This window comes from Cryptomeria japonica, chromosome 8 (genome assembly GCF_030272615.1).
Source record: "Cryptomeria japonica chromosome 8, Sugi_1.0, whole genome shotgun sequence".
NCBI lineage: Eukaryota > Viridiplantae > Streptophyta > Pinopsida > Cupressales > Cupressaceae > Cryptomeria > Cryptomeria japonica.
This window is the reverse complement of record NC_081412.1, coordinates 517,482,075-517,498,579: the sequence shown is the minus strand read 5'-3', so window position 1 is coordinate 517,498,579 and position 16,505 is coordinate 517,482,075. Positions and strand designations below refer to the sequence as shown.

The 16,505-nt window shown below is 36.1% G+C and overlaps 1 protein-coding gene across 3 annotated transcripts in view; it reads left to right on the top strand.

The window, feature by feature from the left end:
* Positions 1–16,505, top strand: part of LOC131056045 (ribonuclease J) — a 210,492-nt gene that overhangs the window by 118,746 nt on the left and 75,241 nt on the right. For all 3 annotated transcript variants that reach the window (XR_009358649.1, XM_059209599.1, XM_057990359.2), the window contains one exon: positions 2,320–2,443. Coding sequence is in view for 2 of the 3 variants with exons in the window: in XM_059209599.1 (XP_059065582.1) it covers positions 2,320–2,443 (124 nt within the window). In the remaining variant the exon portion in view is untranslated. The remainder of the gene's footprint in view (positions 1–2,319; positions 2,444–16,505) is intronic.

The following is a 16,505-nucleotide window of genomic DNA, read 5'->3' as shown; positions in this document are numbered from 1 at the left end:
AGATGGTGTATTTAAGATTTTGGTATTATGACTATGACAATAATATTGTTGTCTTTCTTTTGCTGCAGGTATGGAGGATGAACATGTATCGATTTCGATGTCATCCCCTTTCTTTTGAATGATGCATATATAGTAAGGTAGTCACAATCAAGTGGCACCTTGATCAGACATGTCTTTTAGACATGTTCGACCAAGATGTCACTTGGTCATGACTCTTACAAATGTCAACCGATCCACTTGGTGTCTATGATAACTAATCGGTGCCATTGTAAATGATAATATATCGATATAAACACACCCGATAATGAATTGGTATCAAAGCAAACAAGCCCAATAACTAATAGCATTACATATGCTATCGGGTTACTAGCCCGATAGCATTTAGATCGACGCTTAACTATGTTAAGCAAGTCGTCGATCTAATCCATCTTTTATCCAATGTCAATATCATAATCATGATCAATGTTACAGTCTGATAAACATATTCAGTTCGGAAACCATAAATCAGATAATCTAATAGCATAGATGAGTAAAACCAAAACAGAATAGAGAAGATTAACGGGTTAGGAAAGTCTTATCTTGCAGAAGCTACTAATGCATTAACAAATTTAATAAATGTAGTGATTAAAATATTTCTTAAAGTGATATTAATAAGTCATTTTACTAAATATTTTTTCTTATTTCATTTATTAATTCTTGATTTAATATACAAATGGAATAAAATGAATATTTGATAAAGTGTTCACTTTATTAGATATTTATTTGCATTTATTGTTAAAGTCAAGGATATTTTTTGCATTAATGAAGGCTTGCAGGCCTGTCAGTTGATATTTTGGGGCCATTTATGATGCATTTAGGAGCTTTTATGGTAGTAGCATGGGCTGGCTTGACTTTTGCTCAAGTGTGTTCCCTTTCAGACCCGCTTTAGGGCCTGAAAAGTGGGGTTTTTGAGGTTGCTCGACCCAAAATGAGGAGGTGGAGTCCTTTTGACTACCTTTTGTAAAAGCATATATACTGCAGAACTTCATTTTTTCAGGGGTTCTGACTTTTTTGCTTCATGCATATTGTAATCTTCTGAGTTCTTTTGCAGAAGGAAAGAGTTTGTAGCTCAGTTTCAGAGAGTTTTGATAGCTTTGTAACACATTTTGACAGTAATACATATTTTGCCTTCTCAGATTTCTTGTTTTAGTGTGTTTAGTGTTAATGCAGTTTCAAGTGATGTTCTTTATCCTTGCGATTGTGTTCCTGTCAGCACCTTTATGCAGGGGTTTTCTAATTATTTGCAGTTCATAGGTTGTGCCAGTTATAAGAGTAACCTCAGGTTGTGAGAAACATCTTTTCTCCTACTGAGATTCTTATTTTTTCAGCCTTCTTATGAAGTGTTAATGCAGAGGTTATGAATTTTCTAAGTTGTGCAAGAGTTCCTTTTATTACTGGCTTTATTGTGTGTTAATCAGTTTGTCTAAAATTTCAGATATTCAGTTTGGTGCATCACCTGTTAGGCAGTAGGTTCATTTTCATGTTTTCCTCCTCTTTTCTCAACAAAAATCATTAGGGTAGTCAGAATTAGGTGATAACCAGCTAAGAACCAGCTTTCTCTAGAGGTTCACTCCAAGTTTTAGGCAACCCACAGGCCTAGGAGTGTTCCCACGTGTCACAAGCCTGCTGAGTTGATATCTTAGCAAACGGGGGTGCAGGTTCAAGTGATAACAGTACCTGCAAGGAGAGCTCTCGATTCTGCCTCATTAGTAGTTTTAGAACCTGTATGCATAGAACCTCCAATCAGCATATCGACTGACAAAATCCTAACGACACAACCAGCTCCTGCTACTCTTGGATTACCATTTGATGCTCCATCAATGTTCATTTTAATCCCTTCTAAAGTAGACTTCTGTTTCTCATTTCTACTATTTTCTCTTAGATTATGACCCCATGAATGGGAACATATCTTGTTTATTGAGTATCATAATGGTTTAGAGAAAAATGATACACATTTTGAAGAATTTACAAAGTGTGTGTTTGTGTTTGCTTCTGGCCATTTTGTGGAATGCTATTGATGCATTTATTGTTATTCATTGGAAACGTTTGACTACAGTGTTCTGCATTCATAGCCTCTAGTTTACACTTATTTTTTTAATTGAGTTTATATAAGTTCACAGAAAAATAATATGCATTTCAAAAAATTATGAATTGTGTGTTTGTGTGTACATCTATTCCTTCACTTGAAAGTTTCTTCTGTTGATTTTTAAATTTTGATAATCTTTTTCTACTAATAATTTACTATAAGTTCACTTGGCTGATCATTATGCTTGTGAACAGCTATGATGAGCTTGGTGTGCAGAAAGTATTACCTGATACAACTTTTATTCGACGTTGGAGTCATAAGATAGAAGCTGTTGTTATAACACATGGCCACGAGGATCATATAGGGGCCCTGCCTTGGGTAACACACCTCATATTCTGTATTTCAAAATTCCCTTTTAAAATTAAAGATTCATAACATTGTAGTTATTTCATAATTCTATTATCGTATTTACCTATTCTTGTTTTGTGTGTTGTTCCAGTTTAAAAAACCACTCAAGATTTTCAATCTAGAAGTTAGCAGTCTTATCTGTTCTTCATTCTACTATAGTATCTATTATTGGCTGTGGAAATCTAATGCGTTTTTGTTATGCTTAGAAGCTAAAAGCTGTCTAGATTTTTTTATCATGTTTTTATTGGTTAACACTAAATAGAGTGTAGCTTAAATAGATTTCTCTCTCAAAAAGTAATAATTTACAGAATTGACAAAGATACCAGTTAAAGTAGTTCTATGATTACTTCTATTCCTAATGACAGTCTTGTGGACAAACATACCAGTTAAAGTAGTTCTATGATTACTTCTACTCCTAATGACAGTCTTGTGGACTATTGTAGGCATATGTCTGTCCTCTTTAACTTAAAGGGCACTTCTCTTTTTGTACTGGAATGCCATTACTGAGGGGTGCCCATGAAAGAGGAGGACAATAAAAATACAAGTTCTTAATTTAAAACCATATGGGATATATTGAAATCTTAATTAGACCTATGGTTGTGTGATCCATCACGTGGCATGATCACTTAATTACCATTTTATGGAAAGAGCTATGGCCATGTCAAATCTTTCAGAGAATCCCAATTTCAAAAGTTGGTACCACTTTGTTTTTATCTAATCCATTTGTCATATCACTACGAGCATGGCATTTTTGCATAGTGCCTTCAATGCTCCCGGCTTGTTGCATAGAATATTAAAAGCTATCTTGAGGTATCATGCTAAGCAGATATTCATTTTGTGCCTCCACCTCTAGCTTGATTCACTATCCATTCAAAAGACAGTTATAATTTGCCTTACACGGCACAGCTCATATATTAACCACATATGAAACTAAACATGTATAAAACACGGAGATGCTATACATTAATTCTACAAGATTTATGTACATGATCCTATCATGAAATTGGACATGACTAAGGCTGGTCATGCATCATGCATCATTCATCCTTTGCATGGTTTGTTACCATCAAAGACATGTAAAAGTCAATGACCAGCTAGAGGATGTTTCGTTGTGATTTTTACGAGGCATTTACCTACCTGTAATATTCACAAATACTCCTCTGTTTTCCGAGCTCTCCTTTGCATACAATTGCCAGCCTAGGTTTGTTATCTGTAGCTCTGATATAGATATATACATCTATAAAAACCTGTATTTGGAGAGAGTATAATATGAAAAGTTATCCTTTCTCTCCAAGGAAAGACCATTGGTTCTACTTGAAGAACTCATGAAGTTTCTTACAGGTTTTAGCCCTTAAATTGAGATTGTTCTAGCAGATACATAGCAGAAATAAAAGCATGGACACCATTGCTTCTATATAGATTGATATTATAATGTATATAGATTGATGGAGATTCCACCAGTTATATTGGGTTATGTCAACAAGTTGTATTAATAATGAGTAGGTCTATGTGTGTTTAATGGTTTACCCCTTTGTTATGTTATTAGGAGAAAGTCTATATAAAGGAGGTGAATATCACTGTAAGGATATGTGAAAAGTATGTTATGTATTTAGGATTTCTTGGAGATGTAGCATGGAGTGGCTTCTTCCATAAGGCATATTGCACGGTGTTAGCCTTCCTCAAGGTTAATTTTATTTCCACACATATTGGATATTAGGGTATCTTGGTCCACAAAAATCTTGTGTTGTGTTAATATCTCTTCTACATTGTATTATTCAACTATTATATGTATGGATCTTATCAAGTAGTATCTGAGCTACAATTTGGATAAAAGTGAGGAGAAAACTCTAATTTTTGAAGATTCAATTATACCTCACAAACATTTGCAAATGTTTTTTTGGAATTTTTACTAAAGTTGAAGGATCAGATAAGGAAACTAATTATCAATATTGAGTGAATTATCACAATTTTAGGATTTTTCATAAATTTGCTTGTAATGTCCCCAAATTATAATTTTTGCTAGTTTATGAGTTTTTGTATTTTCCTGAAACAAACACAACTGGAATAATAATTGAACTTGTCATATAAATGTTGATTACAACTACCAAGCTATAAGATTCACAAAAATCCTCAAATAACTCTAAATTTAATATATAGATCCATTGTTACAAGACTTGCTTGGATTCAACAAGACACAGCATGTCTTGAAGTGAGTGACCCTAATTGAGTCTTGGGGACTTGAGATTTCAGTATTCGGCGAGTCCCATGGGTGAGACTCGAGTACTCGTTGAGTTTGGGAGACTCGTTAGACCCAGTGAGTCGTGTGGCCTAGACTTGGCCGTGGTTGGGGAAAGAAAATGTTTAAAAAAGATAATAAAAAAAAACATAAAGTGTTAAAACATAAACACTTAAAACAATCCCTTACACTCCAAGAAGTGCAATAGGCTTTTAGTGCAAAGGTTGAATGATTTTTTGTATGTTCATTACAACCTTTGCCTCCATCACAAACAAATCTTGTGCATTGACTTATCTCCCATTAGTCTAGAGGAGGTTGATCCTTAATTAGATTGGATTATTGAGGTTGATGATCCTATCTTTAGTGATGGGGACCTTGCATGGATTGATCAGGTGGATCAAGAGGCAAAGTTAGTAGTCATGGCATTGTGGAGGATAGAGCACAAGGAGACCCCTTGGATGTTGGTGTCATTGAGACACAAGCAAATATCATGGCTACATCATCATCCAAAACTTATCTTAGATGCCAATGCAAGACTTGCCATGATGTTAGGACTAGTGATGTAGGGTCCTCTGAGCTGTAGACTTATATTTTTAGTTTTGATATTTTTTTTGATGACAGAGATTTCATAATCCATGAGATTTGTTCCATATTGCTTGATTTGAGCCACTCCCAAAAGTGAACCTTTGGATCTTTCCTCTCAAGCCTTTTACCAATCCTTCACAAAACAACATTTCCAATGTGGAAATGGAGTTATGTTCTTGAGTAAACATCCCATGGTTGCACCGTTTGTAAGCTACTCTTACATGGAGGGAAGTGAACAAAATTGTTTCTTTAAACATCAAATTTTATTAGAAGCAGGTATCCATTTTTGTAACCAAGATCTGACAAAGTTGTTGCTAGATCTATCATATGTATGAATAATGGCCTTACCCAAATAGTGTTGGCTGTCTTTGTGGGGCCGCTTTTGTTTAGTTCTCCTTCCCTTCCTTGATATGTTCATCATATTTAGATCACAAAAATCCCATAAAGTAAAATCATTCAAAGGTTTTGGCTTAGCTCTTCATATTTCTCATGAAATGTCTGGTCATTCTTTATTTGATGATAGTTCTTCCTGTTCCAACTATTCTTCTCTTTGCAAGAGCTCATGTCGAAAGGTTTCAGAACGTAGGTTGATTGAAATTTGATGGTGACCCTAATAGCTTCCTTCTCATTGTTTTGTCTTATTTTGATCATTCTTCAAGATTACACCAACTCTCGCATGTATCTTTGTATGTTCCTTTTGAATCTGCAAGCTATATCCCTTTGACTTTGATTGGTGTTTTTGTGCAAAGAGTTCATGTCATGTAGAGGAATTGTTTTGTTTTTTTCCTACATGATTACTTCATCTGTTTCTGATTCAAGTGCTTAACCCTTTGACAATATCTAAATTCTATTCCACTGCTTTGCATGTGTCAACAGAAAATGTAGATCTATATCTTGTAGGTTAGCAAGATCAAAGCTTTGGTACCCCTTTAATGTCGCCAGTCAGACAACCTAAGGAAATAAACAACTTTTCTAATGTGTGCAAGTTGAAATGATAACAAATACCAAAATAGATGCCAAACCCCATTGAAATTAATGTTGCTTAGCAATATAATTTGCAACAACCTTGCAAGAACCTTATGAATTAAAATATTAGTGAATCCAACAACTAACAATGCTGATATGAATTTTTTGAAACCCTCAAATGATAAATTAACCAATTGTAACAACAGCTTTGAATTACTCGTGAGCTGATTTAACTCTAAAACCCTCATATACTCATTAATCATATGTAGCTGATACAGTAAAGTAATGCTGATATTGTAGTCAATAAGTCAATATTTAATCACTTAAAAAGAACAAATTGCAATTGAACAATTATGGCGCCTAAATATATTGAGTTATTTAGGCAAATCCAAAAACCATAGCAAACCAAAATCTCACAAAATTGTGAATGAGATTTGTGAATTGGCTTGCCAAAACATTTACTTAATTATAGCAAATTTCACTGTAAGTACACTCATAAGGTATGATGCTGTTGTAGAGGTGTAGCTGGAAAATGAGCTGGTATAGTGGCCGGAATAATAATGGATGGTTGGAAATTTTCAATAAATGTCTACAATCCCTCATAAATCAAAAGCAATATCTGAAACCCCTTCAAAATATGCAATTATATGATCGTAGGCTGTTGAAAATTCTAATTTTGGCAGATCCAAATGCGGCTTAATAGTAAAATGTTTTCAAACAGCAACCAAGATCCAATTTCAGCAATCCAAATGATGATACAACCACCTTAATTTGAGTACAACAATAGTTGCCCTTCAAATTACGACAAATGTGAATAGTATGATGATATTAGTCGATTTGCTTGCATATACCCTATTGATCCAATCCTTGATCAAATTTTCAACAATTTCTTTAACAAATAAGCTCACATATGATTCTTGGATGGAATCACCTATCATGGACGAGAGTTTTGTTGCAAATCCAAATATGGAAACTAGGAGAGTTTTCCTCTTTAAGATCTCCTACACCAAGGGTTTTCATCCTTGAATGCTTCAATCTCCAAAATGGAAGGAATAATGTAATAACAAAATTAGATGATTTGCTTTGAGAAAATGGCTCTTTTTATAATTGCCTTTTGGACCTTCCATTTGAATTTACTTTTCAATCCAAGTGTTAAAAAACACTGTAATGTACCCAACCGTACGGTACCCAAATTTCCATCGCACGTCACGTACCACTCTGATGTACCGGCTCTCTCTTACGACACAGTACCTAAGGGAAATTCCCGAGGGCAAAGTACCCAATGGAAGTATACCCACCCGAGGGAAGTACTCGAGGGCAATTACCGAGGGAAGTGTTGATGATATAGCGTCACTCAGTACTCTTCTATAAATCGACTGAACACATCCAAATGTCTAATTGGCCTTCCGGCCTTAGACATTTCATGAGATCGCCTTGTATGCATATTTATCGATTTGTCGTTATCTTTGGTTATGTGTAATTCCCGCCACCCTTGTTAAAGTCAGGTTAATTATTAGTGTGTGAACACATTAACATGAGACATGTTGGTTGGTTTAGCAAATGTGTAGGTATATAGTTCGATCATTCATTTCCTCCAAGTCATCGATACAGCAGTTTGTATTATCCTTAAAGAAAACAGTGCGTGGTCATCAAACAGTGATTCATCCATCTACAACAGATTGTGTTCCTTCTATTGCAGATCAAAGTGCATACATCCTACAGTAGTCCATTGATATTCATCTTTAGTAGTTGGTGAATTAACTAAGGAAGATTGAGTCTTATAGCAGATAGTAGATTCTCTATTGTGGATTGTTACCATTCATATATAGCTTCAAGAGTGAAGCCAATTCGTTGTAAAGACATTTATTATATTGATAAATACGATAAGTAACATTATTGCTGGGTTTTTCACCTTCAAGAGGAAGGTTTTCCCAAGGTAAATTCTGTGCATTTGTGTTTGATTTCTATCTATCTAATCTGATCATCAAAACTTAATAGGAAGTACTCGAGGGAAGCACTCGAGGGCAAGACACCTTCGGCCCTCAATCAACGACACTCAACACCCTTTGGCTCCGGATGTAAAGTTCCACTCATACGGAAAGTAGGCCGCACACTTCCAAACACTTTGTATGACAATGTTACTTCCACTGAAGGATCCAACCGTAGATAATTCCTTCGTCGATAAGATTATTGCAGATACGGGAATGAATTGTCTGTTGGATATCACATCATTCTCGTAGGCTTGTTTGTTTGGTTTGTTTATTTGTTTGTAATTTGTTATGGGTTGTTAGTCTATTTAGGCACTTGTATTTGTTATTTTGTTTAACATGTGAGTGCCAGATTAAGCATCTTGTTGCACTCATGCTCATGTATAAATATCTTCCCATAATGCAAATTAAGTATTCGATTGCTCTGCCAAATCTGATGTGGTATCAGAGCGTAGGTGTAGGGATTAGTGAGGCGAGAGAAAGTCATTTTTATTGGCTGTGGTTGAATGGCTTGTATGCAAATGTGATTGGGCTTTGTGCATGTTTGGAAATGTGCCATGTTTTTTTTTCTTTTTGAGAGATTTTGGAGATCGAGAGAAGAGGCAAACATGAATTACATGAGCCTATCAAGAAGCTTTTTATTATGAATCTCCATTGCCACTGCGAACAGGAAAATTCGGTTGGTGAGTTGAAGATCTGCAGATATATTTTGAAGAGGGAGATGCACTCGGCTACTCCAATCTAGAGGACTCCATCTTACTCCTCTTATTCGTGAAGCTTCAAAGGCTAGGAAACACACATATCATGGTGGCTTCTGACACGAATATTGCTAGATAATCTTGGCTCGTAGAGTTTTCAGCGCTTGTGGAATGAAAGAGACGTCTTATTGTGGAGTTTCTCGTTTGGCAGGAGGCTTCATACATTTGCTGGTTGAGGAGCATCGTGACCAATAGTGTTGGCCGCATTACAGGGCTGCATTTCATTTGTATTTGGCAACCCATTCATTTGAATTGTGGCAGACTCTCATTCTTGTGGATCGATTCTCATTCATTGGATTGATTTCCAACCTCCAATCAAATATCTTTTGCACTCTGTTAGATTTGTCTGGTTTATGGTATTGATGCTCTTCACTCCTCGCAGAGAAATAGGTCTTGAATTTTCAAAATCAGGATCATTGTAGACAGGGAGTTTATCTTCTATAGTTTCCCTGCCAGTTGTGCGATTTGGTTTGGAATTCGGGCATCATCCCTGCTGAGAAGACAGATTGACGCCAATTACAGAGGTCAAAAATGAGTTGGTCACATGTTATGGTGTGTGCGATTCATATATCAGGTGAAGCAGTTTGTCTGAGTTGCAATCTACTATCAAGAATGCCTACCCACATGTAGATATTTTAAATGGACAAGTATATTGGTAAGGATGTTCTAACTAATATACAAAATTTCTTCTGTATAGTTCATGGCCATGTCAATAGTACTCCCGAAGTCTATTAGTTTTTACATCGATGCTACACATTAGTTTTGTATCAATAGTTCCTCATGTCTATTATCTAGCGCTTGTAGTATTGGGTGTTAGAGGTTTGTTTATATTGTCATCGAGATCTCCATATTGAGTGTGTGAAAGTTTGACTTAGTCCAAACTTGAGATGTCTCATTTGTTTTTCAAATAGGAATATGTCATGTGTGATGGCATTGTTTATTTAAAAGTTTTTTTTTTATATTTCTTTTTCTACACTAAGCTCACAATGAGCAAATAGTAAGCCTTTGTTTTGGAACAACATGTATAGCTCTCAACTTGTCAAGGGAGGTGTTATTTTTTCTCTTTAAGGTGTTTTAGAAATAAGCCCAAAATAGAATCTCTAAAATGACAAGAAGTTCTCCCAAATTCCTTCTTCCAAACTCTCAGCTACTACGCAGGAATAACTATTCTGCATGGAAGACCAAACTCAAAACTCAACTCGAGTTTGAGGAAGTTTGGGATGTGGTTAGTGGTGCCACATCACGCCATAAGACAGATGCTGATGAACAGAAAGAAATTGATCAAGCCGACAAAAAGGCCAAATTGATCATCCTATTCAGTGTGTTTGATGATGTCCAGCCCTTCATCCGCGATTTGTCCACAGCCAAAGACGCATGGGACAAGCTCAACATGGTGTATGAGGCAAAGAACCAGAATCAGATCCTGGATTTGCAAAGTCAGCTACATAGCCTCAAGATGAAGCATGGAGAACAATTAGAATCCCTTCTCAAAAGGATTGCAGAGTTGAGAGCTTCCTTACAAGTGTTGGGAGAAAAGACTGAAGATGCATTTTTGGTGCCTATTGTTCTGAGGGCACTTCCTCCTAGATATAAAGTCTTTGGGACAACTTTGAATGTCACTAAGACAACACCCACTTTTGAGAAGTTGGTGAGTCTTCTTCAAAAAGAAGAATCTCTAAGGCACGAACATGAGGAGGAGGTTCATGCCATGACTACTCATCATAAAGGTAAGAAGCCTATGAAGCAGTTTAGTAAATGTCCCAAATCTAGAAATTCCTTTAGATGACAAAAGAAGTGTCCAATATGTGAAAGAGTTAGACATGATGTGAAGGATTGTTGGTACAATTCCTTGAACAAAGGATCATCCAATAAACCACCTCCAAAGAAGCCATTTTAGAGTGGCAAACCTCGATAGGAGCAGAAGAGCTGAAGTAGATGATTCTCCAGATGATGAATACATGCTGTCAATTCACATTTCAGAAGATGGTTCACAATCTCCCTCCATTTGGTATGTGGACTCAGGTGCTACAAAGCACATGACAGGACTGAAGAAGTGGTTTCTCACACTAAAACCTCATCATGGTACAATAACTCTTGGAGATGATACCACCCATGAAATCAAAGCTATTGGTGACATCTCTTTACAATTTGGCATACATAAGTGCAGGATTACTAAGATTTTGTATGTGTGAGGATTTACCAAAAATCTTCTCTCTGTTACTCAATTTCTTGATCATAATCTTAGGATTGAATTTGATTCAAGTAAGGATAAAAAGGTGTGTCTTGTCAAAGATAAGTCTAAAAATGAAAAGATTGTTGCTAGTGCTACTGAGGTTGGTAGAATGTTTAGGCTTGATACCATTGCTAATAATCAAGTAGAATGTTTAGGCTTGATACCATTGCTAATAATCAAGCCTTAGTGACTAAAGATAATGATCTTTCATTGCTTTGGCATCGTAGATTTGGTCACTTGAGCACTAGTTACTTGCTCAAACTTTGTAAAAATAACATGGTCAAAGGGCTCCCATCCCTTGAAAAATCCAATGCAATTTGTTCTAGTTGTATTGCTGGAAAACAAAACAGAGCACCTTTCTATCCCAATGAGCATCGTGCAAGCCAACCTTTGCAGTTGGTGCATACTGATCTGTGCGGTCCCATGCCACCTAGTCACAATGGATACAAGTACTTTCAACTTTTTCTTGATTATCATACAAGGAAAATGTGGGTATATTGCTTGCAACTTAAAGATGAAGCTCTTTCCTATTTCAAAGAGTTTCACGCCAGGTGGGGAAAGTACGAAACACTGTGTTCGTGCCCTCCGCTCAGATCGAGATAACAACACTGAATTCTCCACATATCTGAAGGAAAACGACATTCGACATCAACTGACTGTAGCATACACACCCCAACTAAATGGTGTTGCAGAATGCAGAAATCGCATCATTGTGGAAATGGTCCGCAGTATGTTGAAAGATTCACAACTAGAGCGTCCATATTGGGCTGAAGCTGTAGACATTGCACTTTATCTTTTGAATCGTGCTCCAACCAAAGCCCTTGATGACATCACTCCAGAAGAAGCATGGCAAGAGTGAAGCCTTCTATCTCACATCTTCGTGTTTTTGGATGCACTGCTTATATGCACATTCTTGAATAGAAAAGAAAGAAGCTTGATGAAAAATCCATGAAATGTATTCTTCTTGGTGATAGTAGTGAGTCTAAGGCATATCGGCTTATGGATCCTAACACACATAAAATATACATTAGTAGGGATGTAATATTTGATGAGAAGAGTGAGTCAACTTCTCCTCCCACATCATCACCTACTTCAAACAGTGCTCCCATATTTAACATGGATGGGAAAAATGATGGGAATGTATATAGTTAATCACCACCCATCAATGTCACAAAACCATCGCCAAAATGGTATACTAGTACCATTCGAGATGCAAAGCTAGATGGAGTTCCAGACACTTCAACTTTAGGTTCGAGGACTCGCAGCATGGCCCGTAATGAGGTAAATTTTGCACTAATGACTTCAGTTGTTGAAAATTTTGAGCCATCTTCTGTTTAGGAGGCACTTGAATCAAAGCCTTGGAAAGAGGCTATGGATGCAGAGTATCAATCTTTGATTAAAAACAATACTTGGGAGCTTGTTGATCTACCACCTGGTAAGAAAGCTTTTGGTTGTAAATGGATTTTTAAAACTAAGTATAAAGCAGATGGTAGTATAGATAAACATAAGGCTAGACTTGTAGCCAAGGGCTATGCCCAGAAAGAAGGTATAGACTATGAGGAAACATTCGCTCCCGCTACAAAGATAAAAACCATTAGAATGATTTTTGCTTTAGCTGCCCAATTTGGATGGAAATTGTAGCAAATGGATGTAAAAAGTGTCTTTCCTAATGGAGACCTTAAGGAAGAGGTCTAATGACCCAACCTGAGGGATATGTTGCACCTGGTAAAGAAGAAAACTAGAAAAGGTGTGCAAACTTGTAAAATCCCTATATGGTCTCAAACAGGCTCCTAGAGCCTGGTATATCAAAATTGATGAGCATTCGCTATAACATGGTTTCACTAGGCATCCATATGATCCAAACCTCTACCTAAAGGATCAAGGGGGGGATATCGTGATCATTAATGTATATGTTGATGACTTGGTTATCACATGCAGCTCAGAAGAAATGGTTGAAACAACCAAGAACGATCTCAAGAAGGCTTTTGATATGACAGATCTTGGGCTTCTACACTATTGTCTTTGCCTAGAAGTATGGCAAACACATCACCATATCTTTGTGTCACTGGAAAAAATATGCCAAGATCCTACTTGAGAAATTCAAAATGATGGATTCCAAACCCATGTCTACACCTATGGAATCAGATTTGCAGCTATTCGCATTTGATACATCTTCTCAGGTGAATGCAACTCTCTATCGTCAGATGATTGGAGGTTTGATTTACTTGACTTATACTAGACCAGACATTAGTTTTGCTATTAATTATCTATCCAGATTCATGCAAGAACCAAAACCGTCTCATTGGAATGCAACAAAAAGGGTCTTAAGGTATATACATGGTACAATGGATCATGGTTTGGAATATAAAAAAGAATGATCAATTCTTCTTGACAGGGTACACAGATGCAGACTATGCAGGTTCAGTTGATGATAGGAAATCCACATTTGGATTTGTTTTCTTCTTGGGTTCATGACCTATTTCCTGGGGAAGTAAGAAGCAAACCACACTTGCTCGTTCTTCAACAGAGGCAGAATATCGTGCAACAATTTGTGAAGCAATTTGGTTACGTCGCATATTAGAAGGATTAGGGGTACCTCAAAATCAATCTACTGTCCTCTATTGTGACAATCAGAGTGTTCTCAAGCTTGTTTGTAATCCAGTATTTCATGAATGGACCAAGCATATTGAAGTTGACTGTCACTTCATACGAGAACATGTTCAATAGAACAACATTCAACTCCATCTGCTCAACTCAGGAATAGCGTGCTGATATCTTCACCAATCCTCTTGCACGTGTGAAGTTTGAAAGTTTTCAGGATTCTCTTATTAGTACTTTGAATAAATGATGTAATAAGGGGGGAATGTTGGATATCACATCATTCTCGTAGGCTTGTTTGTTTGGTTTGTTTATTTGTTTGTAATTTGTTATGGGTTGTTAGTCTATTTAGGCACTTGTATTTGTTATTTTGTTTAACCCGTGAGTGCCAGATTAAGCATCTTGTTGCAGTCATGCTCATCTATAAATATCTTCCCATAATGCAAATGAAGTATTTGATTGCTCTACCAAATCTGATATTGTCAACACAGAGTATTCATCAACAACATTGAATGGCCAAGAACTAGATATATGTAATTATATTTCCACACGGTAGAGATAGATCCGACAATGAAGTACAAGTGAAATATCAGAAATGATATCTCCAACGACAGACTAGGGTGGCTGCTAACCACCGAAACTGCAACTACAGAATAGGGAGGATCTTGGACCTCCGAAACTGCAACTATGCCAAACTCCAATTGGAATTCGTAGATACAAAGAAAATTTAAAATTCACCATACCCACAACTATGCCAAACTCAGCCTTATAAATGGGCTCCGGGAAGTTTCCCGAAGGGTTACAAGCTGGCTGACAATAGTTTTCTTTTTTATTAATTTGGGTCCCTTTATTTAATAATTAAATTAATTAATTAAATAAGTCCTTATGATATTATTTAAAATTTAGGACCACTTAATTAATTAACTTAATTAAGTCACTTTATTAAAATTGGGGACATTACAAACACTTCTAATTTATTTTTTCCTTTAACTGTTCAAAAAGACTTTTAAATAAAATATCACATCAAGTGTTTGAAGTAACACTTCTTGAATTATGTATTAAGTGTTAAAAATACCTTTTAAATATAATATTTAAGTTGCCTTTTTAAATAATGTGATTGGGCATAACTTTAAAATATCATTATAATTTCCTTTATTTTATCCCTTAGCCTATGGGAACTAAAATAGGCTATGGGTTGCCAATTTATTCGTTTAGTTTGAAAGGGGGAGATGACATATCTGATCTCCCTTTTACTAGAAAGCATCAACGATTTTGTTTGCCTTGTAGATTGGCAAGATCAACGCTTTGATATAATTGTAATGACCGTTTAACTAGAATATTCATTTGAATTGCTTAGATATAGATAAATGCAATGAAAATCAACCAAAACATTCATACAAAGAATTTAGATTCAAAATACTCACATAGGATAAAGAGATATGCATATATAGATTTCGTAGAACAGAGTATTTCTTTCAAATAGTTAATTCAATGATTACAAGATTTGTTGCTTCAATTGTTTGTTGATAACAAAGATTACAAGAGTTAGAATTCTAAAATGCCCAAGCGTTCAAATCCACTAAGCTTGAAGTACAGATGCAACCTCCATGTGATGTTGTCCTTAGAAATCCAAAGGGGATTCATTCTTTGAGTTTTAGGAAACCATTGAGGTTTTGTTCTCTAATCTACAAAACCTAACGGTTTTTGTCCTCGGATCCAAAAGGTGAACACAAGTGCTCAACTTTGCAATTTTGGGTTTGTTGAGATAATGTCCAAAGAAGATCCAAATTGATGAAATTGTTGGCTTTATATAGAGGTTTGATACCTAGCAAGGTCTTAGATTTCCCACCGTTTTATTACATTCAAATTTGAACCCATCAATGGTGTTCTTGTTTGTTGATGGTGGTGGGTAAGTCCATTGGAATTGCGGAGTTGTGTAAAAGTGCATGCAAGAAGGTGGGGGTTCAAGGAAACACTTGCTAGAAGGATGCAATGGTTGGAAAGAGTGGGGATATGGTGTTGGCAATAGTGAAGGCATAGGGAGACTATGGCATAGGATTATTCAATTTAATGGCAAACTATGGAGGGGGCTACTTCTTTGACAAGTATATCAATCGTTTTTATTGTTGTCCTAGGTTTCTAGTTAATGTACTTTTGAGTGGAATTGGTCTACTTATAGCTTTATCCCCTCTATTAAGAGCAATGAGGTTACCTCTAGGGTGGAGAAGCTTGTAGCTTTATATAGCATTTTGTGTCTCATTGACCACAACACGCTTACATACAAGGAGAGTGCAATAGTCCAGTGGGAGGTAGAGCTAGATGAGTCAATATAGATTGATGATGACGTGTCATAGATAGAGTTAGTTGGTATTGGTTTGGAGGAGCTTGATCTTGAGGAGTCCACTATTTTGAGTGATGAGGAGTTTGGGGATGATTAGAGCCATTGGGAGATTAGCCAATTGTATTTGGATTTTGAATGCAATCATCATTCTAATTATAGTATAAATATATTGGTATTCAACATTTTCATTGTTCAATGCGATATTTCTAGTATTTCAAAGTAACATTTGTTATTTCTTTTATAGGATTTTATAACTAACTTTTCAAGTATTATATAGTATATAACTTTGTATTGTTGTCTTCCCACTGCAACAAATCTAGGCCCTTG